This window comes from Cariama cristata, unplaced genomic scaffold (genome assembly GCF_000690535.1).
Source record: "Cariama cristata isolate BGI_N322 unplaced genomic scaffold, ASM69053v1 scaffold12690, whole genome shotgun sequence".
NCBI classification, from domain to species: Eukaryota; Metazoa; Chordata; class Aves; order Cariamiformes; family Cariamidae; genus Cariama; species Cariama cristata.
The window spans coordinates 1-25,997 of record NW_009596512.1 but is presented as its reverse complement, the minus strand read 5'-3'; the positions used below and the strand labels follow the sequence as shown (position 1 = coordinate 25,997).

General features: G+C 47.1%; 1 protein-coding gene across 1 annotated transcript in view; it reads left to right on the top strand.

The window, feature by feature from the left end:
- Positions 1 to 22,981, top strand: part of LOC104166544 (unconventional myosin-VIIa) — a gene marked incomplete at its 3' end in the record, with an annotated part of 44,285 nt that extends 21,304 nt beyond the window's left edge. Inside the window, exons 15-27 of the mRNA XM_009706511.1 lie at positions 7,290 to 7,427; positions 11,056 to 11,214; positions 11,545 to 11,637; positions 13,017 to 13,111; positions 14,244 to 14,328; positions 15,225 to 15,443; positions 15,611 to 15,718; positions 16,281 to 16,490; positions 17,035 to 17,238; positions 18,091 to 18,267; positions 20,038 to 20,127; positions 21,392 to 21,519; positions 22,855 to 22,981. Coding sequence (XP_009704813.1) covers positions 7,290 to 7,427; positions 11,056 to 11,214; positions 11,545 to 11,637; positions 13,017 to 13,111; positions 14,244 to 14,328; positions 15,225 to 15,443; positions 15,611 to 15,718; positions 16,281 to 16,490; positions 17,035 to 17,238; positions 18,091 to 18,267; positions 20,038 to 20,127; positions 21,392 to 21,519; positions 22,855 to 22,981 — 1,833 coding nt within the window. The remainder of the gene's footprint in view (positions 1 to 7,289; positions 7,428 to 11,055; positions 11,215 to 11,544; positions 11,638 to 13,016; positions 13,112 to 14,243; positions 14,329 to 15,224; positions 15,444 to 15,610; positions 15,719 to 16,280; positions 16,491 to 17,034; positions 17,239 to 18,090; positions 18,268 to 20,037; positions 20,128 to 21,391; positions 21,520 to 22,854) is intronic.
- Between the last annotated feature and the right edge of the window lie 3,016 nt (positions 22,982 to 25,997).

Sequence of the window (25,997 nt, the reverse complement as noted above, 5' to 3'; positions counted from 1 at the left end):
GCTGAACTAGACGCTAACCCTCTTAGCATCAGTGCTGCCATGCACTTTGGGTTTTATTGCTTATTCCTCACTGCTTTTTATGTTTGGTGATAGCTTTGTGGTTCACCTTGGAAATGATTTCTTACCTCTTTGAGCAAAACAGAGATTCGCTCTGGGGAATCGATGAGAGGGAGCTCTCAGGTTTATGCAGTTGTACAGACTTCTTCACGAGGGCACCTACGAAGCATCTTTAAAAGATATTGGAAGTATATAATTGCAAAATTGAGATGTCCCCCTGAGCATTGTCTAGGACCTAAGAACTGAGACCTTTTAATGCATCAGAGCACTTTTTTTTTTTTTTTGAGATAAACCTTTTCTTTTATAGTTCCATTAAACATCTTCAGAATCTGTCCCGAGTGGTGGTCCCTGTGCTTTGATACTTTAATGATCTCTGCTTTTCTTTTTTGAATGAGAGATTTGTAACCTGACTAGCATGGAGCTGGAGGAAGAGCAAACATTTTGTACCAGCTCCCTTAATCATACATAATGTTAGTGTGAACTGGGAGAGCACAAATCCCCTAAACACCAGGCAAACAAAACTGCTCAGACAAGCAGGATCCAACATGGGGCTGAGATGATTTTGCCACTGCTTTCCATCAAAATTCAATAATCTTTGCAGCCCCTTTCTTAAAACACCTTCCCCAAAATAAGGAGCAGGTGAGCATGGGTCATGGGAATTGACTGCGTGTGGCAAAGACCTGGGGCAAAGGCTCTTCTTGGAATTGTGCATGCCTTCCCTGAGCATCAGTGAGGAGAAACCTTCCAGAGACACTCAGGCCAGGTCAATCAAATCTAACATCTTCCCTTAAAAAGAGAGAGGTGGCTGCTCTGCTAAGGGCTAAATCAAACAATGAGGCATTTTACTCAGCATCTTCCAACTTTTGATCCTCAGGATCTTATCAATGAGTTTGTAGGATTTTGTGAGTCAGTGAAAAGCAAGTCCATATCTACTTTACACTCAGTCTTTCAAATGGGACATTTATATGCCAGAAACTTGAGAAAGCCACAGTTCAGAGAAGTTTGCAAACTAGCCAAGGGTGTATATTTGAATATTGTAGTAACTGTTTGGGCCCTGAAAGATCTAATATTTGTGCACAATGAAACCTGTGTGGTGAACTGCTGGAGAGCTGGAACCAGATGATCTTTAAAGTCCCTTCCATCCCAAACCATTCTTTCACTCTAACTGGGTATTGCTGGAGCACATGGGGCTGTGCAGCCTCATTTGTGCATGCCTGTCATGGAGCAGGTCTACCTGCATGTGTTTGCTGAATCAGAACATTGCTTCGAGCGGTTCCAGGTGAAATGATGGATTCAGTGGGAATTATACACTCTTCCTCTGAGGAATTAGCTGGTACAGTCTGATGGCGGTGCTTGCTTGAGTAACAGGTAGAAGGAGCAGTGCGGGTGGAAATGGGTGAAGGGAGAAACAAAGAGCAGATCTGAGGGCTTTCCCTTGGCAAAAATTTCAATTCCATAGAAACTGGCTGAGCAGTTGGATTAAAATTAGAAAGGAAGAGAGGGATTTCTTTCAAATTTTTGTGAAAATTTGGTTTCTGCTTGCATCTTCCCAACAACTGTCTGTTGAGAGCACTGATCACAGGAGAGCAGGGATGTGTGAGGAAGAGGAGTGGAGGTGGCTGAAACTGGATGGATAATGAGTGAGGTTAAAAGATACAGAAGAGTTGTTTCCAAGAGGCAAGAACTGGATGGTGGCAGTTCCCTCAGCTTCAGGTTTGTGAACGTGGAGACGAAGGGGAAAAACTGGGGTGGATAGACAAAAATTGAAGTATGAATGCATTTTATTCATAAGATATATTAATAGCTGGACCTCCAAGACTAACAATGTCAGGCTCCCATTTTGGTTATTCCTTCTTTTCACTATTTGCTCTTCTCTGTCTCTGTTTTGTTTTGTTTTTTTCACCTGTGCTTCATGTAGTTTCTCTGTGGCTATGCATCCAGCACATTTGGCCAGTCGCCCACACCCACACCAAAGGTAAACTGAATACATGAGTTCCTCTGTTGTATATTCACCTCTCCTTGGCAAGGATTGTGCTTTGCTTTTGTCAGTTCATTTCTCCTCCTACACTATCTATAGAGGATGCATTTCAAGAGTTCGATGTGGCGGAGAGCATTTTTACGGCTTGTTGAAGAGATGCAGGAGTATGACTGTGTCATTTATTTCTAGGATTCAACTCAGAAGAGCTTTGTAATGATGGGAATTTTGTTTGGATAAAATCAGAACCAGCCCGAGTCAAAGTTTGGGGGGAGATCCTAAAATTTGAATAATTTTAATTAACTTCAGATGGACCATCTGTGGGATTTGGCTGTTGTTTATCATGGTGCCACCATTGGCTTCAGTGGGACAATATCCTTCCATGCAACTGCATATCTGGCCCTGTTTTGCCCTTTTGGGGGAAGGAAGCTGGCACTTCATGTGCAAAGAGAGGCTCCGAGATTGCATTTCTGGGTCACTTGGAAATGCCATTATTCTCAGAGGGGTTTTAGGTCTTGTTCAGGGGAGAGCTCAAATCCAAGCCTTCAAAGACACAGATGATATTGAACCTTGCCATGATCATCCAAACAGGCTCTTGGCACCTTTTTTAGGTCTTTTCTGTTGCCTCTCATCTCCTGACTGGTTCTGATGGCTTCCCAAACCTTTCTTGCTAGATATTTGGTCACAGGGTAACATACCGTGCGCTAAAGGTTTTGTGATGTTAGCTTTGCGACTCTGCTCACATTTCTATGACAATCTTTTGATAGCCAGAGGATTATGTTAGAGATGGACTTGACTTTCAAAATTCAAATCCTTGCATGAAGCTGAATTTCAACCCTTCTTACCTCTGCCGTGTCTCAGGGTGTTTGGACTTGGAATTCCAATGAGGGGGATATGACCCAAAATGACCCAAAGTAATTAGTTCCAGAGCTGGATTCTTTCCCCGCCATATCACGATGGCAAGTTGTTTGGATTGCAATATTTCATTGGGCCCTGCTCTAGAGTTGTAGCACTGAAAAAAAAAATAAAATCCTTCCTGAGTTAGGATATGGTGGGATTAAATTCAGGAGAGAATTGTTGTGCAAAATCTGTCAGAAATGCCCAGGCTAATCTTTTTCTCTCAAGACAACAGGAGATACAGGGAAATAGGAGACATAATACTGATGAATTCTGTAACTTTTGTTGTTGTTGTCATAGATGTTCTCATAATATAGCCTCGTGTTTTGTAGATTTTGTAATGAATAATAATTGATCGTATTTGTTAGGGACTAAGTCAAGAGTGGAATAACCAAGTCAAAAGAGATTTTCCAAATATATCGACATCAGAAGGTTTTATGAAATGGGGGTGTAGTTCAAAATAGCGATACTCGGCACTGTTATGTAGCCCATGTCAACTTTGCATCTGTAGGCACGTGCCAGACCGCACAGCCTTTAGGAGAAAGACTGTCTCTTCACTACATGTCACTGCAGAACCTGCTGGGAGGGGGCCTCAACTTTCAGTGGTCACCTGGAGGCCACCCCAGTGACATTTCATATAACAAAATAACAAACAAAAAACATCATTTTTCTCAGACTTGAGAAAAAAGGTTGAGAAACAGTGTGTCATGTTGGCATGGCCCATTTTAGTGATTTTATAATCCTAAAGAGATGGGAGGACAGTCCTTTGTCCGGAACGATTCCCCAGAGTATTGCTGGTGGTACATGCTTCACTCTCCTTCCCTAACCCACCTTAAGTAATTCATCTTTCTGCATTTCCACTGAAGCAAGTCACCACCATCTCCCCGGCAGACCTAGTGCTGAGCGCGGTGTTCCTTGTGCACCATGCAGTCTTCTCCTTAACAGAGGAGAAGGTGCAGAGGGATAGCAGGTGTAACTCCTACCATTTCTCCTTATCCTTGCCTTTCTCCTTGCTCCTGTTTCCTTCGTTTCAGTGTTACAAAGGAAAAAAACTGGTGATTGCCCTAGCTGGAACTGCTGGTCTGTATTAAGACCATCCTACTTAGCATAACTTTGTGTCCACCTTAATCCACTGAACCCACAGGGTAGAGATAGGCTGAACTGGTAATTGCTTTCTCAGCCGCGGACCTAAATGTGTCCAAGACATCAAAGGAAGGAGTCTGAATCGGTCCCTAGAGATTTTACAGCTTCACACAGATGCTGGGAAATATCTTGATGCTCCAGCTGTGCCACTCGGGATCTCAGGCACCCCATGCTGGGGGAACATCCTCTTGTGTCCTGCTGATGTTATTCTGCCTTGACTTTTGTCTTTATGTTACTGCAAACAGCCACGCATGTGTCTGTGCCTCTAAAGTTCAGGTTGGCTTGAGATGGTAGAAGGACGTGGCACTGAAGCATGTCTAAATGTAATGCTGGTCTGCACATCTTTCTGAACTCTCTTCTGAGATGGTGCTTCTTTGTAAATCATGTAGTCCTCTTCTTTTTCTCATTTTTCTCTCCTGCTTTTTTTTCCCCCTTGATGCTGAGCACAGGCTGAGCGATTTTGCAGTGGCCCAGTCTGGGCCACAGCACCTGTGAATCTGCTCGTTCCTCCCCATGACACACAGGTCTCGTCCTCCCTTGCACTAGGCTCCCTATGGACACCTGTGAAGACACAGTCTGAGTCCCAAAGATGTTACAGTCTCAGAGTTTGAAAGCGAAGACATGTCTGGCCAGGAGAAAAACAGAATGCGTTCAGCCCTTTCTCCTTCAGGCTACAGGGACTGGGTCTGGTTTTAGCTAAAAAATGTTCCTCCTCTGCAGTAAAACTTGTATTTTTGGTGCCTCATTAGGCCGTGTTGGCAGGCTGCTCCACTTCTTTTTTGGGGTCATTTTGTTGGAATAAGGGAAGAGGTGTGATTCTCCCCATGCTGATGTTGAGGTGAGGCGGGAGGAACCACGATGACTTCAGTGGTATCACCCTGACTCTGCAGGAGGAGGCTGATGCAAAGCACTTGCTTGAGATTTCATTGCGTATCTGAGAGCCTGGTTAGTGCCCGTGTGGCTGGTGCCCACCATTGAGAGGGGTCTGTGCACAAATGTCAGGCCCAGGAAGCATGTGAATGGATGGAATGGTGCAGTCTTGACAGGAGGAGCCCAAGCCGCTCTGACAACTTGGGTAGGAAGACAAGCTGCTTTCTGGCTGCTGTCCCTTCCCTCCAACCCATCCCAGCAAAAAGCTCCCAGGTGTAAGGATGGAGATGGCACCACTGTTTTTTACCAGAGCTGGATGCATGCAAGGAAGAAATGCAAGGTATCAGCAATCTGCAGAGGCAGGTCTTGCTGTCTGGGAGCAAACCGCTCATGCATTCCCTTGTAGACACTTGTACAAAGTCTTGCACCCTTCCTAACACCACGGCTGATAAATGACCTCTCCCAGCCAAGCCCAAATTGACAAACCTAGCTAACAAGCAGTTGTTTCTAACTTCTAGCCCTGCTCCTGCATCTGTTGCTGCTTCTAACCCCTGTGGCTATTCTTTCACTTTTCACAGAGGTGACCCCTTGCACATAATTAGCAAAGTGATAACAAAACATTAATCAAAGCTATCCAAATGAGGATTCTTGCTGAAGCAGCCTATTCCTCATCAAATCTGTGACAGAATGTGAGCACCAGACTCTACAGTGCTCTGCAGGTCGCAGCTGCATCCATTAATTACTCTAGATTTGTTAACAGTTTGTCCTTCGGGGCAGGATTTTGCTGGGAGAGATCACTTATAACCCCCCATGCTCTTCTCAACAAGCAGGCTGGGTTTTTTCTGGTGTGTGCATGAGTTGGGTTTTCTCTTGTTGGAGTTCCATGATGACTTTGTGTTTGTGTTGATTGGGTTTGTCTCAACATCATAGCCAACCTGAGCTGTGCAAATTTCCTGCCCATGGCAAGTGGGTTGGACTAGATGATATTTATAGTTCCTTCCAGCCTAAACTATTCTGTGATTCTATGAAATTCCTCAGTTTTTTGGGGGGGTGGGAATGTTATCTGACAGATTAGTAGCTCTATACGACGAAGTGCATGTAAAGATTTTAGCAAAAGTAGACATAAAACTCACCACCTCGCAAAATATGGCAGCAAGGCCAGTGCAAACAGGGACTTTGTGACTCCACGCATGGCTTGACCGCCTGCAAAGAAGAGAATGTTTGGAGGAAAAGTGCATTAAAATCCTGCTGGAATCCTCCCTTTGGGAAATCCCTGGCCATCAGGTCATGTCACTAGTCATGCCACATTTTCCCCTATTTTTTTTTGGAGGGAGTTGCATCCTGGTGCCCAACTCTTCCTCCATCCCACCAACAGTACCTGCTGCCCCACAAAGGCTCCCTGAACACCAGACCCTACGAGACACACAGCACCACTGTGACTGATGTGTAACGAGCTCAGGTAATAGTGACTGACACATAAAATGAACTGGGGGCTTCTTTTAGCTCGGAGGTGGTTTAACAGGGTTGTCCCAGAGCAGGGAGAAGGGGCTATTAAGGGAAACAGCTCCATTCTGCTTTAGAAACACTTGACCTAAAATGGAGATTGGATTATTAATTTACCAAGGGAGCTAAACCAAGCAAAACACTCAAAACCATCCTGATTGACCCTAAATTCCCACCTCATTTAGTCTAGTCAATATTCTCTTCCAAACACAACTCAAATCTTCCCTGTAGTACAGGCTGAGGAATACAGAACTTACCAGAAGTTTCTGGAGCTGTTGCAGAGTCATCCTGCAGCAAAAGTGCCCCTGGCTTGTTTTTTACCCTACCTGGGTCTCTGGTCCTACACCCCAGGGAGCAGGAGGGGCTCAGCCTGGCGTGGGGAACCACCACAGAGAGGTCGGCATGACTGTGCTGCGATGCATGGGGACAAGGAAGCCCAAACCATTCCCAAGGAGCATATCTGGGCACATGCATTGCCCCGAGCTGTAACGCAGAAATTTTTGATGGCCCAGAAGGGACTGTTTACTCTCAAGGCCGGATCTTCCTCATGGCTCTACACAGGGCAGATGGGATTGCCAGTCACACAGGGAGGTTTGAGCAGGAGAAATTAAATTATGGCAATTTTTCTGCCTGGGTAGAGGTGTACGGAGCAGGTTGCCAGAGCCCGGTCATTGCAAACTCTCCGGCTCTGCCCTGCCCCTCTCCTGGCTCAACGCTCAACCGCCTCTGGTCCTGCTCCATCCTCCAGCCCCAGCTGTCGCGGGAGGTTCCCAGGGACGTGGCCGGAGGGGAAAGGCACTGTTATCCTTTCATTTCCTGAGCCCGCTCCGCTGCGGTTTTGCAGGGAGCGGAGACGAGGAAGCGCTCGCCGACACTCAGCAGCCAGTTCAAGCGGTCCCTGGAGCTGTTGATGAGGACTCTCAGCGTGTGCCAGCCTTTTTTTGTCCGCTGCATCAAGCCCAATGAGTACAAGAAGCCCATGGTAAGTCTTGCTTTTCTCTCCTGATAGCTTTTCGTACAGGACTGCCCGCAGGGTCACCCTGCCCTGGAACTAATGGCAAAACTCCTTCGGGTGTCAGTGGAGTCAGGATTGACCCTGCGTGCTCAGAAAAGCAACCCGCAGCCTGTTGTGCAAGGAAGGGAATCACCAAAGGGTTCGCAAAATCAGGCACTTGCTTTACAATCCAGCACCCCAAAACTTTTTGAAGAGGGGAACTCCTGCCTCTGCCTCAAGGACAACCTTGAGGAATTCACCCCGCAGCCCCTTCTCCTATAGGAAATGCCTCTGAATTTCCATAGCGGGTAGATGCCTCCCTACCAGAGACTTAGGTTGAGCTGTAGGGCCTTGGGTTTAATCCTACAACAAGGTTCAAGGTTTCCTAAAAGTGATTCCCCGTTCCCATGGGTGTTCTCTACAAATTATTTGCTTCCAGGGAATCTCACTCTGTTTCACCCCCATTAGATCCTTTCAACTTTTTTTTCACACCAGTTGTGAAAGCAAAATTCTAAAAGCAGAGGAAAAAAAGAGGCAAAATAGCAAAGAGGAAAGGTGCGAGGAATTATTTTGCTCTGATTCCCAGGGAGTGGCTTCAAAAGCAACGAACACTCTGGGCACAAACTTTAAGGAGCAAACAAAAGGGAAGGGGACGGCTGTAAATCCTCCCGACCACAAACTACTCACGGAGCGGACTCAGATTTGCAGCCAAAGGCAGACAGACGATAAGGCAGGTGCTGAATGCCCTGATCCCATTGTCAGGACCTTGCAGGATTGGACCCTGGTGCTGTTAGCAATCACTGTTAGCTGCTTACTACTCTTAATAGTGATACTGCTTGGGGACAAGAGCTTTATTTAATAGTAATTTCAGCTATTTGTTTCTGTGAATCGTCTTGCCCATGCCTTTGTACTTCAGTAGTCGTTAATCTAGTGGGAGCTGAAGCTTTGTCTTCAGTGTCTGTTAGCAAAGCTCAACCGAGTGCAAAAAAAGCATAAAATGCTGAATTTCAGAGCTATTACGTACAAGCAGTGTTTGTTTGAAACTTATTTTTCCTGTTCAGTGAACCTAATATGATGCAGGGCGAAAGGTTTGGTGGCTCTCTCGGAGCAGTTTACTGTGCCCTTATCCTGGTTTTACTGAGCATAAAAAGGCATCAACAGCATGTTAATGGAGTACTTTGGTTAATATTTAACAATATGTCTGATCTGAGACTATCGTCTGAGCTGAGATCAAAAAAGACCTTCTCTAAAAACATGGGTGATGTTGAGAGATAGATGTAGATCCTGAACTGATGTTAACAAATTATTCCCAATGTCCCGACTTCGAGCTGCTTTTACACCTGGATGTCTGGGATTCGGTCTGACATTTTGCCCCCGGCGTAGGAAGTCTGTATTTCATCAGCTCTTACAAGCGCTAAGCCAGAACTCTCTGTCCAAACCATTTATCTACAAAACTTTCAGTGGGACATAAAAACAACTATAAGTTTGAAAGAATCGGACAAAGAGAAATTAATCTTCCCATTAAAGTAAATGAGTGGATGAGCTAACACTGAATTAGAGACTGTAGTGTTACATGTTATGAAATGTGATTTCTTCCTAAATTTATTTTTGACCTTGGTTTAATAATACAAGGGGAAAAAAACCTCCCAGATAAAGGTACACAGAGCTGTGCAGGGTGACTGCAAAAGAGAACATTTTCTGGGAGTTCATTTTCAGTCCCTGGCTTTAAAGGAAAGTGTACTGATAGTGATAGGAAATGGGATAGCGGGAAGTGAAAGGTCAGTGGAAAGTTGTGACTGTTTGTTACTTTATGTTATTTTAAAACTTCAGCTTCCTTCTAAAATATGCTTTGGAGGAAAAAAAAAAACTGTTTGCATCGGGATGCTGGCTGGAGTTCTCAGGGTCTGTACATTGTCCCACGCTGCTGTTTCTGAGCATTGCTCTGTTGTTCTGGTTAGTTCGAGAGAAATACATTGGAAGAATTAGGTAATAAACCATGCAAAGAAAGTCAAAACTGTCTGCAGCAGTCTGTGCCCCATCAGGCCCCAATGCCAGGAGCATGTAGTTGCCCATATGAACTAGCCCTGCAGACTCTGGAGGGTTATTTGCAAGCCCACAACCTCTCACCTACCTTTCTGTGTCATGGCAGTGGGAGATAGAGGAACACACAGCTCTTTCCTCTGCACTTTTCTTGTCCCCAGTACCCACTTTATATAGGGACATCCTGAGACCAGTCTGGATGACGCCACTTTCTGCCTTTTCCTCGCTTATTCGTTGTCTTCTCCTGGGATCAGGATCTGTCTCGCTTCACTCCAACTCTTTCATGGTTAAGTGGCTGCTACGAGCTAGTTAAAAACCTCCCTCCAGGGATGGGGAGATGAGTGCATCCGTAGGATTCTCCTGTCCCAGGAAATGCATCTGAGATACAGGCACATACCTCTCTCGCCTCACTTACTACTTCAGGGAGAGCCTAGGTGACTCACATTTTAGATGCTCATATCCGTACATGCACAGATGCTCACATTTTAGGCAGCTGAAGGGAGGGCACACAAATAACACCCTGGCAGTAACTCTTTGGCCCAGGCTGGGATTTTCTGTCCCAACTTTCTGAGGTGTGCCAGCACCACACCACGTCTGCCTTTATTTTACACTTGGGTTGAACACTTTTTGGATGCTCCCAGCAGACAACATCAGACTGCAAGAGGGTGCCCTCAGGGGTTCCAGGCTCCTCCTCGATGCACTAAAGCATGGCAGAGATTTTCCTGAACCTCCCTTCGTTTCAGCAGATCTGCCCATCTAGCAGCACCGTTCATTATCCACCCTTGAGGCCCCCAAAGCGAGGGAGTGCAGCCAGGTTTATTAGCAAACATCTGCAAGGACTGGGTTACCTATGTCTGCTGTCTGGTCTCAAAACCGTCTGTTGTTTGTCATAGCAGACACGGGTGCTGGTCTGAGATTTGTCCTTTCCCTAAAACCCTTGACTGGTCTCAGTTCTGACCTGTTCGTTTTAAGCTCTTCCTAGGTACAGGGTGGTTTGATGACAACACACTTATCTTAGGGCTTCGGCATCTCCAAGGCTGCACTCTTCCTTTGTGTGACTTCAGGGTGTCACCTATCCTAAGATCAACTGCTGTAGGCACCCTAAGACCTTCGAGTGTCCGAACCTTTGCGGATATGTTCCTCTGGTTCCCCTCCCTGCCCTGCCCATACAGGGGTGCTGTGATCGTGCCAGTAAAGCTCAGAGCGGCGGTCAGAAGTTAATGACCATGAATTGTCCTTGTGAGGGTAACTGTACGGTTTGACCCTTGTAGATGCAGTGTCACTGCCCATTTTCCCAAGGTGATATTCACCATTGCGTTGTGCTCTCCAGTTCTCCTCCCAGCCCTTTGTATAATGTGTAGGATGCATCTGGTCTTACAAGTGGGAATTAAAGAAATGGAGTGAGTCAAATACACTCAGCAGTTCATAGGATGAGGCCCGTGACAGCCAACAGTCCTACAACCTTGGGTCCACCAAGTAAAGGATTTTGGTGGATGCCTGACTTGCTTGCATCACACATCTTCAGAGTCCAGGCTAAGATGTGCAATCAAACCACCATGTCCTGTAACCTCCCTAGCTGTTTGACCGGGAGCTGTGTGTCCGTCAGCTGAGGTACTCAGGGATGATGGAGACCATCCGGATCCGCCGAGCCGGCTACCCCATCCGCTACACATTTGTGGAGTTTGTGGACCGGTACCGGGTGCTCATGCCCGGGGTGAAACCGGCATACAAGCAGGTGAGCACCTTCTTCCACGGGTAACGATTGCTCTCTGCTGGGCTCTCCAGAGATACTTATGGGGTGTGCATCTTCTCCAAAAGCAATTATGCAACAGTTGATGCCCAGATGTTACAGTGGTGATCTGGGCTTTCCAAGTGAAGGAAAAATGGTTATGGGGCTGGCAGGGACAGGTAGCCATATTCAGCTTATCCCCCTCACTCACTTTAATTCAGTGACAGTAAAGCCCTGGGAACCTCATTAGCAGAAAGCTGCTGCAATTGGGACCAGAAATGGTCCCCACTGGGTTTAGGAGAGGCAATGGGTGAACCCCAGCCCCTCTCCTACCAGGGCGACCTGCGTGGGACATGCCAGCGCATTGCCGAAGCGGTGCTCGGGAAGGATGATGACTGGCAGATCGGCAAGACAAAGATATTCCTGAAGGTAGGTGGTTCTCCATATCCCCCCTGCCATCTGGGACCCTTGCCTGCAAAGGGGTGCCCCTCCATTCCCTTTCCATCACAAGATGTGACCCTTTCCCATGGTCTCTGGGCTGGTGTGGCAGTGGGTAGAGCCTGGGCCAAGGCAGGATATTTGGGGCTGGTTTAGGAAGCGGTGGGCAGGAGGAATTACTGACACTCTGCCAGCACTGATGCATGCACATACCCATACGGACGCAGAAATAGTCACATACAGCACACAGCCTTTTCCCTCCTGGGCTGAGCTGCTTAACCTCATCTCCTGCCTTCACCCAAAAAGCACAGCAGTAGGAGGGATGCCCATGCAGAGCCCTGCAGAGAGAGGGACCGAGGGCACGACAGGCTCTCTTTGCTTTCAGCATGTCCTTGCACAAATCAAGATGTGGCTACAGTCTCCCTTTCTGTACGGGTCCAGCTGGCACAGAGCAGCCCAATGGTGCAAGTCCCCTGCAGCCTCATTCACGCTCACCCCTTTTTACAAACCCATTCCTGTGTTGCTCTGGGAAGATGAGGCTGAACTGGCCAGGAACCAAACTGGAAGCAAAGGCTTCTCTCAAGTAAAAACCTTAGCAGTAAACCCTGACTGCTTATATCTAAATTCACCCTCAACCCCATCACCAGCATGAACACCCCTATCTCTTCCCTAGAAGCTGTTCCCACCCGTTGTTCTTTCCAGAGCCTGTTATCAAGATCTCACAGCTGTCAGGGCAGGAAACGGAGAAATTGGGAGGCCCCGAGGGGCCACGTGAGGTCGAGCAAAGCAGGAAACGTGTGGAGCTGCCTCTGCTGCACCCAGCGCGGCAGGGCTCAGCGTGCCGCGACCGGGAAAGAAAACCGAGTTACAAATGGCATGGGAGGAATCAATAAAAAGCTTGGACTTGTGCATCTGAAAGCCTCAGGGCAAGGAAATTCAGTGTTTCAGGGATCTGTTTTGTCCTTAGGGTATGAAGATGTTGCAGCTTTGGCTAGAGGGAACGATGGGACATAGACGACCTGAAGTTTGTTCCCAAACTTCTCCAGTGCTCCCAGGAATTGCTCCCCTGGCTGACAGCACTGGCAGGGAGCTCTGCATGGAAGGGCAATGTAATTTGGTTGTTTTCAGACTATACAGTATTGCATATGCAGCTTCTGGATGATCTGGTTCATTTGGGAATGACGGCAGTAGATGACTAGGGTTTATGTTTTTTCCCCAGTGAGTAGGTGGGATGATACTTGCGATGTAAAATGTCCCAAGAGTTTATTTCAGACATCTCCTCTGGGGAAGGGCCTCATACCACCCCTCCTGCCACATATCAGGCAGATGGAGAGCTTGAGACATGGGGGCTGTGTCGCTTCCTCCCGCAGGACCACCACGACATGCTGCTGGAGATTGAAAGAGACAAGGCCATCACGGACAAAGTCATCCTCATCCAGAAAGTGGTCCGCGGGTTTAAAGACAGGTAGGTGTGAGCCCCACTGCCAAATGGGAGGTGGGCTATGTGGGATGCTTCATTCTTTAAGCAGTTCCTGGGGGATGCATCACTTCCTCAGTGCCCATCTAATCTGACCTGCCTGCAGCCAGGGAGAGGGGAACCCTGATGTGTTGGCACTCAGGTGCAGCAAGTATTGAAGGAAAAAAGTAGAGGAAACAAGAGAAAACTGTGTTATCTGTCTCAACTGTGGACAGAATAGGACCTTCTGTCCGAGTTCAATGCTGTCTTCACAGGAGCAATGTTTGCTATGATGATGCAGCAGTGGACTCTGAGCCTGCTGAAGGCAATGCTAAACCTCCAGTCTATGGGGATCCTCACAAGACTGCAATGGGACCACTTGGTCATCCACTGTGACTAATATTTCTCTCCCCAAAGCCCAAGGAGTTCAGGACTCTTCCCTTTGCAGCCCAGTTGCCAGATTTGGGAGGAGGGCAAGTAGCCCATGGGGAGTTCACGGCACAGTTGTGGAAGAAGAGGGGGAGCCACAGCCAAGGACGAGCTTCATCCACAGACAAGGGACAATTCTTGGGACTTTGTGCTCTTTGACTGTCCGAACCATAGCTGTGACTCAGGTTGTGCCTTAGGTTTTGCAGAAAGGGCACACGGTAAATAACTCAGCAATCTTTCCCACAGTAGTCCTAACACAATTACCTCTGAGGTGTCTGCAGGCAGAATCAGGACAGTCTTAAAAAGGATGGAAGGAGCAGATGGGGGTAGCAGGGTCACATTGCTGAAGTTTGCTCTTGATCATTTGGGTGAGATTGAATCCGTTCTCAGGTGCTAGGGCTGAAGTGGGGAGAGCACACAGGAAAGAGAGTCCAGATGTGAGAGGAGAATGCCGGGGCGGGGAAGAGGAGGACCATTTTCAGCATCTCTTGCTTTGCCCATTCCTGTAACCTGGTAGAATCTGCCTGCAGAGACCTGTCAGAGAGAGCCCCTACAGATCTTTTTATGAAAGCAAGGAGAGCTGGGGGAGGAGACTTTTTCAGGCCAAAATGCACTTGGCTGCTCAGTTTCAAATCTCCAAAGAAAGAGGCCCAGGAGATGATGATAACTTGTGACCAAACCGCAGAGGCAAGTGATTGAAATGCCTTTGCAGGTCCAATTTCCTGAAAGTGAGAAATTCAGTCCTGATGATTCAGAGATACTGGCGCGGACATAACTGCAGGAAGAACTATGGTGCTGTAAGTACGGGGGTGCTTCCTCACACCTCTGCCTTCCTACCTCTCTCAGCTGGGACACACGTAAGCGTTTCCTTGATCAAAATGCCCTACTGAGTGTAGGAAGGGGTGGGGATGGCTTTTATGAGTGGGAGCGATGAATGGAGGTTTGCTCTTGCTGCTGTGCCTTCTCATTGAAGAGAGCACTTGACCACCTTCTAGCTGTCCTTTTTCCCTGTGAGTTAGGTGTCCGTTGCACCAAATGGTAACTTGGGGTTTTAAAAGTCTTCCCCTAGTTTCCAGGTGACTGAAAACTCAAGAGCAGCTTCCTCTGAAAACCAGACTCCATCTCCAGGTGGGACCGTATCTACATTTCTCCCCAACCCAGTCCATGGCCCTCTTCTCTCCCTGTCCCAGCTGGCTCTGACCCCACAGTGGGTCATTTTGGAAGTGTGTCAGGATCTAAAGTGTATCAATATCATCCTCTAAGCCTGCAACTCGATGGGAATAGCCACTTCCAGGCTGGTCAGGATGCTGCCTCCTGCCATGAAACAGTACCTTGGCTTTCAGGCAGGAGGTCTACAGATGCTGGACCTCCATTGCAGCAACCCTCATGGCTTGTGGCTACCTTGAGATGACCAACCAGACCTCCTGAGGCCTCCCAAGGGCATAAATTCTGTAGGACTCAGTGGGGAGGAAACTACCTTTGTCCTTCCTGGGCTTTGAATCAGTGCAGCAGCTGGAGGGCTTCATTTCTCCACCCTCTTGTAGAACCTCCCTCCTGAAGGCTTGTCCTGGTGGGGGCTGATTTCAGTAGCTCTTATTTACAGCCACGCAAGTAGGAGATTAGCAATGGAAATCTGCTTATGGTGGACGAGCCCCTGGGTGGTGGAGTGGTTTCATCCTGCTCCCTCTTGCAGATGCGGATCGGCTTCCTGAGACTGCAGGCTCTCTACCGATCCCGCAAGCTCCACAAGCAGTACCACATGGCTCGTCGGCGGATCATCGAGTTTCAGGCACGATGCCGGGGCTACCTGGTCCGTAGGGCTTTCCGCCATCGCCTCTGGGCTGTCCTCACCATCCAGGCATACGCCCGGGGCATGATCGCCCGAAGGTTGTATAAGCGCCTCCGGGGGGAAGTAAGTAACACGGAGGAGAGGTCGGTTGTTGGAAACAGAGGTGGGGAGAGGGGAAATAAACACGCTTTTGCATCACGTGCTCGTGGGATTGGTTTTTAAAGAGCGAAAAAGAATTTAAAAAATAAGTAGATGCCTATTCAGAAGGGATTTTGTATTTATTCCCCCAGTATCATCGACGTCTGGAAGCAGAGAAACTTCGGCTGGCGGAAGAGGAACGACTCCGAAAGGAGATGAGTGCCAAGAAAGCCAAAGAAGAAGCAGAAAAGAAACACCAAGTACGTGGGCACTGGTCTCTTTCTGGGGTTCTGTCTCTCTTTTCCAGGGACTAGTTTGGCTCCTTTGAGGGGGAATGCCAAAAATATCTAAGGGATTTCTGCCCTGCTTGAGTGGTTTGTATTTAATTCACTAAAGTACTCTGTGCTTTGACTAGTTTGAAGCTGCCCCAGAATTTCTGATCTGCTGCATAGGAATGCCAGAGATTACAGTTGTTATTCACTTGCTTGTACTATTGTATAAAGGCTGAAGGTGGAACTGGGACACTGTGTGTGTGCGCTCATACATGGTGTTTGTATAAAAGAGAAAAATAAGGTCAGTGAGAGTCTCTGTGCATGGACCAAACCCCCAAAACAGGCACTAAGGAAGGAGAAAATGCTATTGCTTCATCATTCTGCAGTTAGGAAACAGAGGCATGGAGATGTCACTGGTTTGCTCCAAGTCACGACGCCGGTATAGTGCCCCAAGCACTGGGCAGTCTGCCTTTCTAAAGCCAGACCCTGCAGAATATAGTGCCAGCTCTTTGGAGGGAGCAGTTCAGTCATTGTACTTGCCCTTTTGCAGGTACGCCTGGCCCAGCTGGCGCGGGAAGATGCAGAAAGAGAAGTAAAGGAGAAGGAGGAAGCACGTCGGAAGAAAGAGCTCTTAGAAAAAATGGAGAAAGCTCGCAACGAGCCAGTGAACGACTCAGAAATGGTGGATAAAATGTTTGGATTCCTGGGGACAACCTCCTCCCTGCCCGGCCAGGAAGGGCAGGCACCCAATGGCTTCGAGGTACTGGAGACATACATGAGCCTGGCTATCACGTGAAAGGCTTTAGCAACACATCAATGAATCAGGGGAGAGTACAGCAAGACAAAAGTGGGTCTCTGAAGGCTTCCTTCAAGACCAGGCTCTTCTCTGTGTCTCCAGAGAGTTACCATGCTGTGGCTGGGGATAGGTAGACAGTCTGCAGGCTTTGTCTAGGGCTACCAAATGGAGGAGAGTAGTATCACTGTAAGATAATTGAGGACCTGTGGCTTTTGAGATCTTTTCCTTCGTGGTTCATCATGGTTCACAGCATTTAGCTCTTGGGCACCTTTTTCCCATGCTGGGAGTGGGACCATTCTTGTTGCTTCTCATACTGTTTTTTTTGCACAGGTAAGTCCTTCAGGACTTGGGCTTTCGTGGGCTCTAGAGTTATATTTCATGATTTTCTCTCCAGCTAGCTTTTCCTTTAGAGATGGAAATCAGACAGACAGAAAAGCCAGGCCCAAAGGGAAAAAGTAGTTCAGTATCCAAAGTCATGCTGAGTGTCTGATATGTCCTTCCCCACCAGGATCTCGAGCGAGCCCAGAAGGAGCTGGAGGAAGAGGACCTGGATGCAGCATTGCCTCTCCCTGAGGAAGAGGAGGAAGATCTCTCAGAGTACAAATTTGCCAAGTTTGCCGCCACATATTTCCAAGGCACGACAACACACACCTACATCCGCCGGCCTCTCAAGCAACCTCTTTTGTACCATGAAGATGAAGGAGACCAGTTGGTGAGACAAGGGGTGAAAAACCTTAGGCAGGGCAGGGTGGGTTGAAGCGAGCCCGGGGAGCTCTTCAGCCAAAGGGCACCAGCATTTTCCCTTTGGGATACACTGATGTGCTCGTGGTTTGGTGGAGAGCAGAGCTCTCATCTGCTTCACATGTACCAGCAGACACTGTCCCACCAGCATGCTCTGAGCACTAACAAGACAATGAGCATGAGAGGGACGTAGCATTAGAGGACTGAGTCCATCACTGTACCTCGATATTTGTGTTAAGATGATTAATGAAGTGCTCTGGGCTCAGGACATGGATGATGAAAATTGTTGAGTAAGTACCTCTCGTAAAGCTGCTACTGGGTGGCTGGAAAAGTTGCTTCTTACCTTGTCATAAGCACCAGTGTAGAGCTAGCAGAGAAGAAACACTTGTCCTATAGCCAGCAGTGCAAGAGCAGAGCTGTATTGAACCTTCATGGCTGTAATGAACGTTACGTTGGCCATGAACTTACCTTCGCTGCGGTTCTCCTTCCCTTTTGCAGTGGGTTAGCAGCTGCCAGTCTCTGCCCATCTATAAGGCTGGCATCTCCCAGCCAAGAAGCAAACCTCTTGCAGGGTGCACAAACACACTCGCGATGGCATGAACACAGAGCCTGAGTTTGTGGTCCCAACCACCAGCTTGCCCAGCTTGCTCAGATGGGATGTATGCTGCAGGCAAAACTGTTCTGTGTGACGCAGGACAGTGTTTTATCTCCTGCAGATGTACAGGGAGAACACAGTGGTGATCCTGGTGGATTTAGCATGGCTTGACCATCCCCTCCACTGCCCTGGTGCGACCTAATGGAGTGTAACTTTCCTTTTGAATAGGCAGCACTCGCTGTATGGATCACTATCCTCCGTTTCATGGGAGACCTCCCTGAGCCAAAATACCATACAGCCATGAGTGATGGTGGTGAGAAGATACCAGTGATGACAAAAATCTATGAGACTCTTGGGAAGAAGACCTATAAGAAAGAACTACAGGCTCTGCAGGGAGAAGGAGAGGTAATTACTGTGGCTGTAAAAAAAGATGCTGTTATTAGGTGTTGGATATTGAAATGTGTTGGACAGAAACAACTTGTGGGGTTTGCTGCAGGCAATCAGTTTGTCGAGTTTATTTGCAATTATGCTACGAAGGGGGAGTTGCCCATGTGTCAGGTGTTGATCTTGTCCCTTCTTCTTCATAGGAATAACTGATTGTCCCCCAGAAATACAGTAAGGGAAATGCCCTGATATCTCTCATGGGGCTTTGATCTCTCTCCTCCACCCCGTAGGGCAGAAATACATGGTGGGGGGAATGCAATGTCCTGTGTCATCGGTCTGTCATTTGGGGATTTGTTTTTCATCTGCCCTGGATCAGAAGAGACTAAATTAAAAATGTGCCCTTAATCTTGAAGCAGGAAGTAAAGCGTTAGCAGGAGATTAAGCTGTGGAAATAAAAAAGAAAAATCCCTATTGCATCCTCAGTGCATTCTTGGATGTCACTGGAGGACTTAATCTTCGGGCCCTTCCCAGATAAGACCTTGCTCTGGATAAATCACTGTCCATAGTGCTGATAGGCTTTCATCTCTGGCAACCGCTTTATTCGATAGGACAAGATATTGCCTGTATTGGCATTTTCTAGATGGCACTGTTGCATTTTCAATCAGTTTTCTGTAGTATCATCTGGACAAACCCCTGCGGCATTTGCAATTGTAAATTAACAAATCTTCTAGTTTTTAGAGACGATGATATCATTCAGCACTTTCATTAAATTACCCGGGAAGGAGAGTAGTCTCATCTGGATTGTAATTCTGTAAAAATATACACCAAGAATCTGCTTTGATTCTTTCTACCCATCATTTCTTGCTTGTTTATTACAAAAAGGAATATTTTGGCCAATTGAGACATCAGGTAGTACAGAGAGGAAGAGAACTTAATCTGTCATTTTTCTCTGTGGTTCCATCTGCTCTGCAGGGTGCACAACCATGCAGAAAGATGTGTGAGCTGGCCCTGAGCATGATGATATGCGAATTCAGGTTTACAGTACTAACTTGGCTTTACAATGGATATAAGCCGTCACAGCTGCAGGACTCAGAGTGTTCATCTGGTGTCAAACCACAGTCTTTTCAAAGCTGTTTAAATGGAGAGAGGTTAACTGGGTCAAAAAGTGAAGTGGTTATCCATGCCATTTTAATCCCACAGCTGATGTAAATTTGCTATAAAAGCAGAAAGCCAACAGTACCTTGATGACCCATAGCCAGTGCCTGGGTCTGTCCCACATCAAATTTATTCTTCTGGGAAATCTGATAGAGCCCAGAGCTTGTTAACGGTGATGAATCCACAATGGGTGGATTCACATTCATCACCTGTCCATGAATCCCTGGCTAGATGACTTCCAGCTCAGAAACCTGCTGTGCAAAGGGCTCATCTTAGGGTACGGCCTCGCTCATCTCATTTGCAATGTAGGAGCAAGCCTGAATGGCATACAGCAGAACTGGGTGGACTGGGAGTCAGCCATGTATTCAACATAACTTTTCAGACATCCCCAATATGTAATTCTGATCTGAGGGAGGCTCATTGATTAGAGAGATCTAAAAAATTCAGAGCCAGTCCTGGGTTATTGGGGGGCATGGGAATATGGGTCCATGCTCCTGGTTCCACCAGCCTCTGAAACATCTCACCCTCTGCCCAGGATTAATGGTCTTTTGCAGGAGCCTGGGGGAGGCAGGGAGAACACGTACTTGGCAGGGCTCTGTGTCTCACCACATTGCATCCACGTCTCTCGCTTTGCAGAGTACTCACATTGATGGGCACAAGAAGAACAGTGTGCGGCACAAACTGGTCTCCTTAACACTCAAGAAGAAATCTAAACTGACGGAGGAGGTGAGAGGAGACGCTTGGCCGCCTGGCAGCACAAGTGCCGTTGGATTGTCTGCAGCCCTCTCTGACTCTCTTCTGCTTTTCCCTAGACAACATAGAACCAGCCCTCCTCTGGGTTTGGCGCTACCTGTCTCTCTGCCTGAAAGATTTAAGGAGTGTTTAAGGGGAAAGGTTGGCTTCCCGTGTCTCCTTGAGTCATTCTGCACCTCGCGCCGGCCTCCCCTCGGCTCCTGTTCTCCATCCATCCAGCACCTTCCCTCCCCTCTTTCACAGCCCTCCATCCAGCTGCCGATACCTCTCACCACTCTGTGATGGTCTGAATGTTATCCCTGCTTTTAGCTTCCTGCTCTCCACCGTGGCGTAGGTAGCAGAGGTGGGGTCTCCAAATGCTCTCACCCATCTTCTGCTCCTCTCCAGTGCCAGGGGCAAGAGCAGTTAGCCCAAACTGGAGAGCTTTTGAAAATCCCATCTCAAAAGAGTGAGGAGCAATAAATCTTTTGGGAGTGGGGGGATGAAAGCAATGCAAAGATATGGATTCAGTCTTCTTTTACGCACTGCTGTGTCCACTTCCAGAGCAGGCACCATCTCACCTGGCTGCAGCTGCTTGAGAGCATGAAGATTGCTCTCTGAGATAGTCACCCTCCTTCCTTTCAGAGTCAGTGGGGAGAAATAGGACCCAATCCAGCTTTCCCTAATGTGGCTCTGAACACACTCTAGAGATGGCTGTCATTCTCCAGTGGCTCTAAATGGAAACTGGGTTGACTAGCTGAGACAGAGAAGCTGGTAGGCAGACGAATGCCATCCCTGTTTTCACAAACAGCACCATGCTTATGTGTTTTCGGCTCCATCATTAGCATAAGGAGCGGGTCCACTTTGTTAGTGTTTTAATGATTTTTTTAATATGACTGAGTTAAAGTGACAGGTCCTCCTTGGCAATGAGCTGGGATTATTCCAAATATCCTTGGTGGCCCTCTCCCAGCTGCAGGACCAGCTCAGAGCTGAGATGCAAGGTTGTACAAACCCTGGGCAAAGACCAAGCAGGTGGGAGTCTGACTAGACAGGACCTTTTTCAGCTTCACCCATATGTGATTAAAGTCAACAAAGTCAAACCCTCCCATGGCTAAGTGCTAGATTAGAGAAGAACTTCTGAGATCCCTCCTGGCTGGTGGAGAAGTCCTCTCGGGGACCACCACACATTTGGGATGGGGGTGGAGGGGGGACGTAGTAACTGGCTGTACTGAAAGAGAGCAATGTATCTGGTTGGCAGGTGACAAAGAGACTTCACGATGGTGAGTCTACGCTCCAGGGTAATAGCATGCTCGAAGACCGACCCACCTCCAACCTGGAGAAGCTCCATTTCATTATTGGTAATGGCATCCTCAGGCCAGCCTTAAGGTTAGAAATCAAGACAAAGGCATGAACATGCCATTCTTTTCATTCCTTCTTCCTTGAGCTGTGCAAATGCTTTGCTGCTGCGTGCAGCTTTACTAAGTTCATTTTATCATTTTTCTGGTTGTGTTGTATAATGTGGGCTGGGCTGGATCATGTGCCTTACCGTCTGTATCAGGCCTGATAGAAAGACCACACAGAGGGATTCAAATGTTTCTCAAAGTGCTACTGGGTTCGGTTTTTTAATGCTCACTCTTGTTATTCACTATCTCTTTTTTTTTTCTATTTGACCATTAGATCTCTTTTGTTTGTGTGAATATTTTTATGGTGTACTAATGAAAAACTCAAACTCATTTCAGTTGGTAAATGAAGCATTCAAAAATCAGAAAGTGCGAAATTGAGGCCAACTGCACATCTTTGGTTTAGCACATTTATATGTGTGTGTGTGTTATAATACAGTCCTTGTTCATGTAGTCTCACACTCTTTTCACTCACACTTAACTGATTATTCCAGGAACAGAGTGAGCATCCTCATCTGATGATCACCTTCTCCCATTTTCATTTTACCCTCCCAGCTCACTATGAAACCCTTAGCATTACTTTTCTGCACAAAGTCTGCTCTGAAGGCAGACCTATTAACGTCCTACGGGCTTTCCCATGAGGTTTGTCAGTGTAACAGGTCAGCTAATATTCTTGCTGCCTCCCATGTAGATGCAGAAGTACTGTTATCCCTTGTTTTGCTTGTAGAGAACCAAAGTTAAAGTCAAAAGTGGACATTAAATTCCAAATTGGGACACCTGTCAATGTACATGCCTGTTTGGACGTAAGAGCTGGACAAACCTTGACCTCCACTGGAGCTGATAGATCCCACCACTTCCACAAAGCAAATTCAGGTCTCTCAAGAGGAACAGCCAGCAAATGAAGGCTCCCAGCTCCTGGCCCTCTATGAAAGTTAGTTTAGGAGACTCTCTTGGTATTACTGGGAAATCTGTGTAAGAAGGCAGAATAGACTCCATCATCCAGAGGTGACATTGAGCTACCTTGAACCTTGAGACTCCTTTTTATTTCCTTCCTTCTCTAAGCAGTGTCAGTCAGCTGTGGGAAATCACAGCAAAAGCACAGGGAAGATGCAGCAGATGTTACAGGACTGGTGATGGATGGCATTGTAGAGACACTGCAACAATCAGGGTGACGATCCTTAGGGCAGTTAAATTAATATCCTTCCCATGCTAAAATGAACTTTTAACTATCAATCACGTGCAGACAGGGTCTGTCTCTCTCTCTGTTCGTGTTGAAACCACCACTTCGTTAACTCTAATGCTTTTCTCATTCCTACTGCAGGGATGAAATCTATTGTCAAATCTGCAAGCAGCTGACCCAGAACCCATCCAAAAGCAGCCATGCCAGGGGTTGGATCCTGATGTCCCTCTGCGTGGGATGTTTTGCTCCTTCTGAGAAGTTTGTGAAGGTAAATTCTAGATTATATTTGTCTCATGAATTATCTGCCAATACATGTTCTTTTCAACCCATAGGACCAGGTTTTCTCTTGGATTTCACAGTAGAGGCAATCCCGGTCTTTATCTTTGGCAGGAATGAAAATGACATAAAGTTTCTAAGAAAAGTGTGCGTGATCCCAATTTCAATGTCTGAAGTGGATCAGATGAATCACTTCTGAGAAGTGACTCTAAAGGGAGTGCAGACAACCAGTTCAGACGGTGCCTCCTGCACTGTAGATGTGTGAGGATGTGATTAAGCGACTTCTGGCAGGAAAGTTGATTGTGGGAGGCTGCAAGTGGAATTTGCACACCCAGAATAGCCCACATTTCTCCCCTATTTCTCACATGCAAAGTTCTATGCATTCATTTAAGCATCTGCTGGTTTTGACGATATGACCTCAGGCTTGTACTCTACCAAAATTGGCAAGGAATAGCATTACACAGATAATTATAAAAATAACTTCTAAAAACTTGCACATAGGAAGGGAAGGGTTTAATTTACCTGGAAGTAAGTTTGCATAGTTGCTCTCTGCATGCTACAACTTGCCCCACCATGTGTCATGCTGAAAATGTCCAACTCTAAACAGCCACATGAGAGATGACATGTAATGTATCTTCAGAGGTACTGTGAAGCAGCAGGACTGAAGTCAGTGGGAGACACTAAGTGACGGACACTTCGGAAAATCAGGTTGTTCTTATGGATTTTGGTTTTTTCTGGGCAAAGTTTTATTGCCTAGATTTGAAAGGTCTGCCTTCCAAATGAGTTACACACCTAGAGCCTGACTAACACCCACTGGACTACTCAAGTTAATCGCATGCCTAAGAGTCTGGCTGACTCAGGGCAAAGGGCTCAGCAATGTGTCTTTGCTTTGCCGTGAAACAAGACCTCCTTTGTCCCTCTCAGATCTTTGAATGTTGGAGCCTGGACCTGCTCCCAAGCCTGCTGGACATAAAGATGTTCTGCTAATTTCCATAGATATCAGATCAGGTACTGGGTCCTCAGCACTAAAAGAGCTGAAAGCCAAGAATAGAAATTCCTCCTTCATCCCCAGGCCTTGCCAGTGTGAAATCTAATAAAGCGGATAAATCACTGGCAAAGTGGCAGAAAATTAAATTATGTCTGGAAATGAGATCTGAGAAAGTATGCCACAGGAGGTTGCGTGGGTTTAAATCTTTAATAGCAGAAGTTTATTTTAGGTGAGTGAAGCACTTCTCAGAAATAATTTATGGGTAGCTCTGGGGACTCAGACATAGAATCATAGAATGGTTTGGGTTGGAAGGGACCTTTAAAGCTGGCCCAGTCCAAGCCCCCTGCTATGAGCAGGGACATCTTCAACCAGATCAGGTTGCTCAGAGCCCCGTCCAACCTGACCTTGAATGTTTCCAGGGATGGAGCATCCAACACCTCTCTGCCAGTGCCCGCCATGTACCTCTGCCCAAAGTTACGGTCTGTTAGTGGGCATGGTGGCGTTGGGTAGAAGGTTGGACTTGATGATCTTTGAGGTCTCTTCCAACCGTAACAATTCTATGATTCTATGATGAAATATGTGGCAATATTCCCAACCACTTCATAAAGGTTTTATAATAATTCTGCCCTTATTCATCATCCCTTTGCACCTTGGGCTGTTGGAGACGATAGCCTGTGGTGACTGAAGCTCCTCGAATATGAGTGCAAACAACATTTTCAGCAGCCCTCGCTGCCATTACCTTTCAAGGCCCCAGTCTTGCAAACAGCAACATGCAGGTAGTGACTTGGGCAATGTCTTGGAGCAACTGTGAAGCCACTGCAGTTATCCATGAGGACATCACTGTCACTTTCCAGCTTAAAATGTTATGATTTGAGATAAAGCATTCTCATGATGAAATGTTAACTCTGCCCCCGAACCACATACATTGCCACACAGTCTCACTTTTTTTGTGAAAAGCAGAGGAATGTTCAAAGCTTGTTGGAACTCAGTGAACTCTTCTGTTTTGAAGCTACATTAACCCAGGCCACCTAGTCCACTCTGTTCTGTTTGGGAGAAAAACTCCATGTCAGTGCCAGACCTTACTCTCAGACTCTTAATCTATGTAGTGCCATGTTTTCAAGAGTTAGTAGTCAGCTGAAATCTGATTTACTATGAGTTCACTGACTACTGCTTTAAGCATGCAACAGCTACCATTGAATGCATGATAGCCATGCGTTGACTATCAGCCGGTTAGCTAGATGACTTTTGTTAACCTCACATCTTTTCCAATTGATGCCTTAGCTTCTCATTTGGCAGTAATTATCCATCATTTTAATAGAAGGAAAAACATATAAGGGTAAATATCTCTTAGCATTTCTTTCCTATACTCTCCCATGCAGTGAATGTTGTATCAGACTCCTGGTTACTTTTCTCCTGAAAGTTCTAGGCTCTAACTTTAGTAGCAGAATTATTATGGAAAAAAAGATGAGGAATTTCAGGGAACTGTTGTGCCTGGAAGTTGTTCCACAACCTTACAGAGTAAGGCTTGATATCCAAGTGGAGACCGGTGACAAGTGGCGTTCCTCTGGGGTCTGTGTTGGGACTGGTGCTGTTTAACATCTTTGTCAGCGACATGAACAGTGGGATCAAGTGCAAGTTTGCTGACGACACCAAGCTGTGTGATGTGGTTGACAGGCTGGAGGGAAGGGATGCCATCCAGAGGGACCTGGACAGGCTGGAGAGGTGGGCCCATACGAACCTCGTGAAGTTCAACAAGACCAAGTGCAAGGTCCTGCACCTGGGTCGGGGCAATCCCAAGCACAAAGACAGGCTGGATGGAGAATGGATTGAGAGCAGCCCTGAGGAGAAGGACTTGGGGCTGTTGGTTGATGAGAAGCATAACATGACCCAGCAATGTGCGCTGGCAGCCCAGAAAGCCAACCGTGTCCTGGGGGGCTGCATCCCAAGCAGCGTGACCGGCAGGTCGAGGAAGGGGATTCTGCCCCTCTGTCCCATTCTGGTGAGACCCCCCTGCAGTACT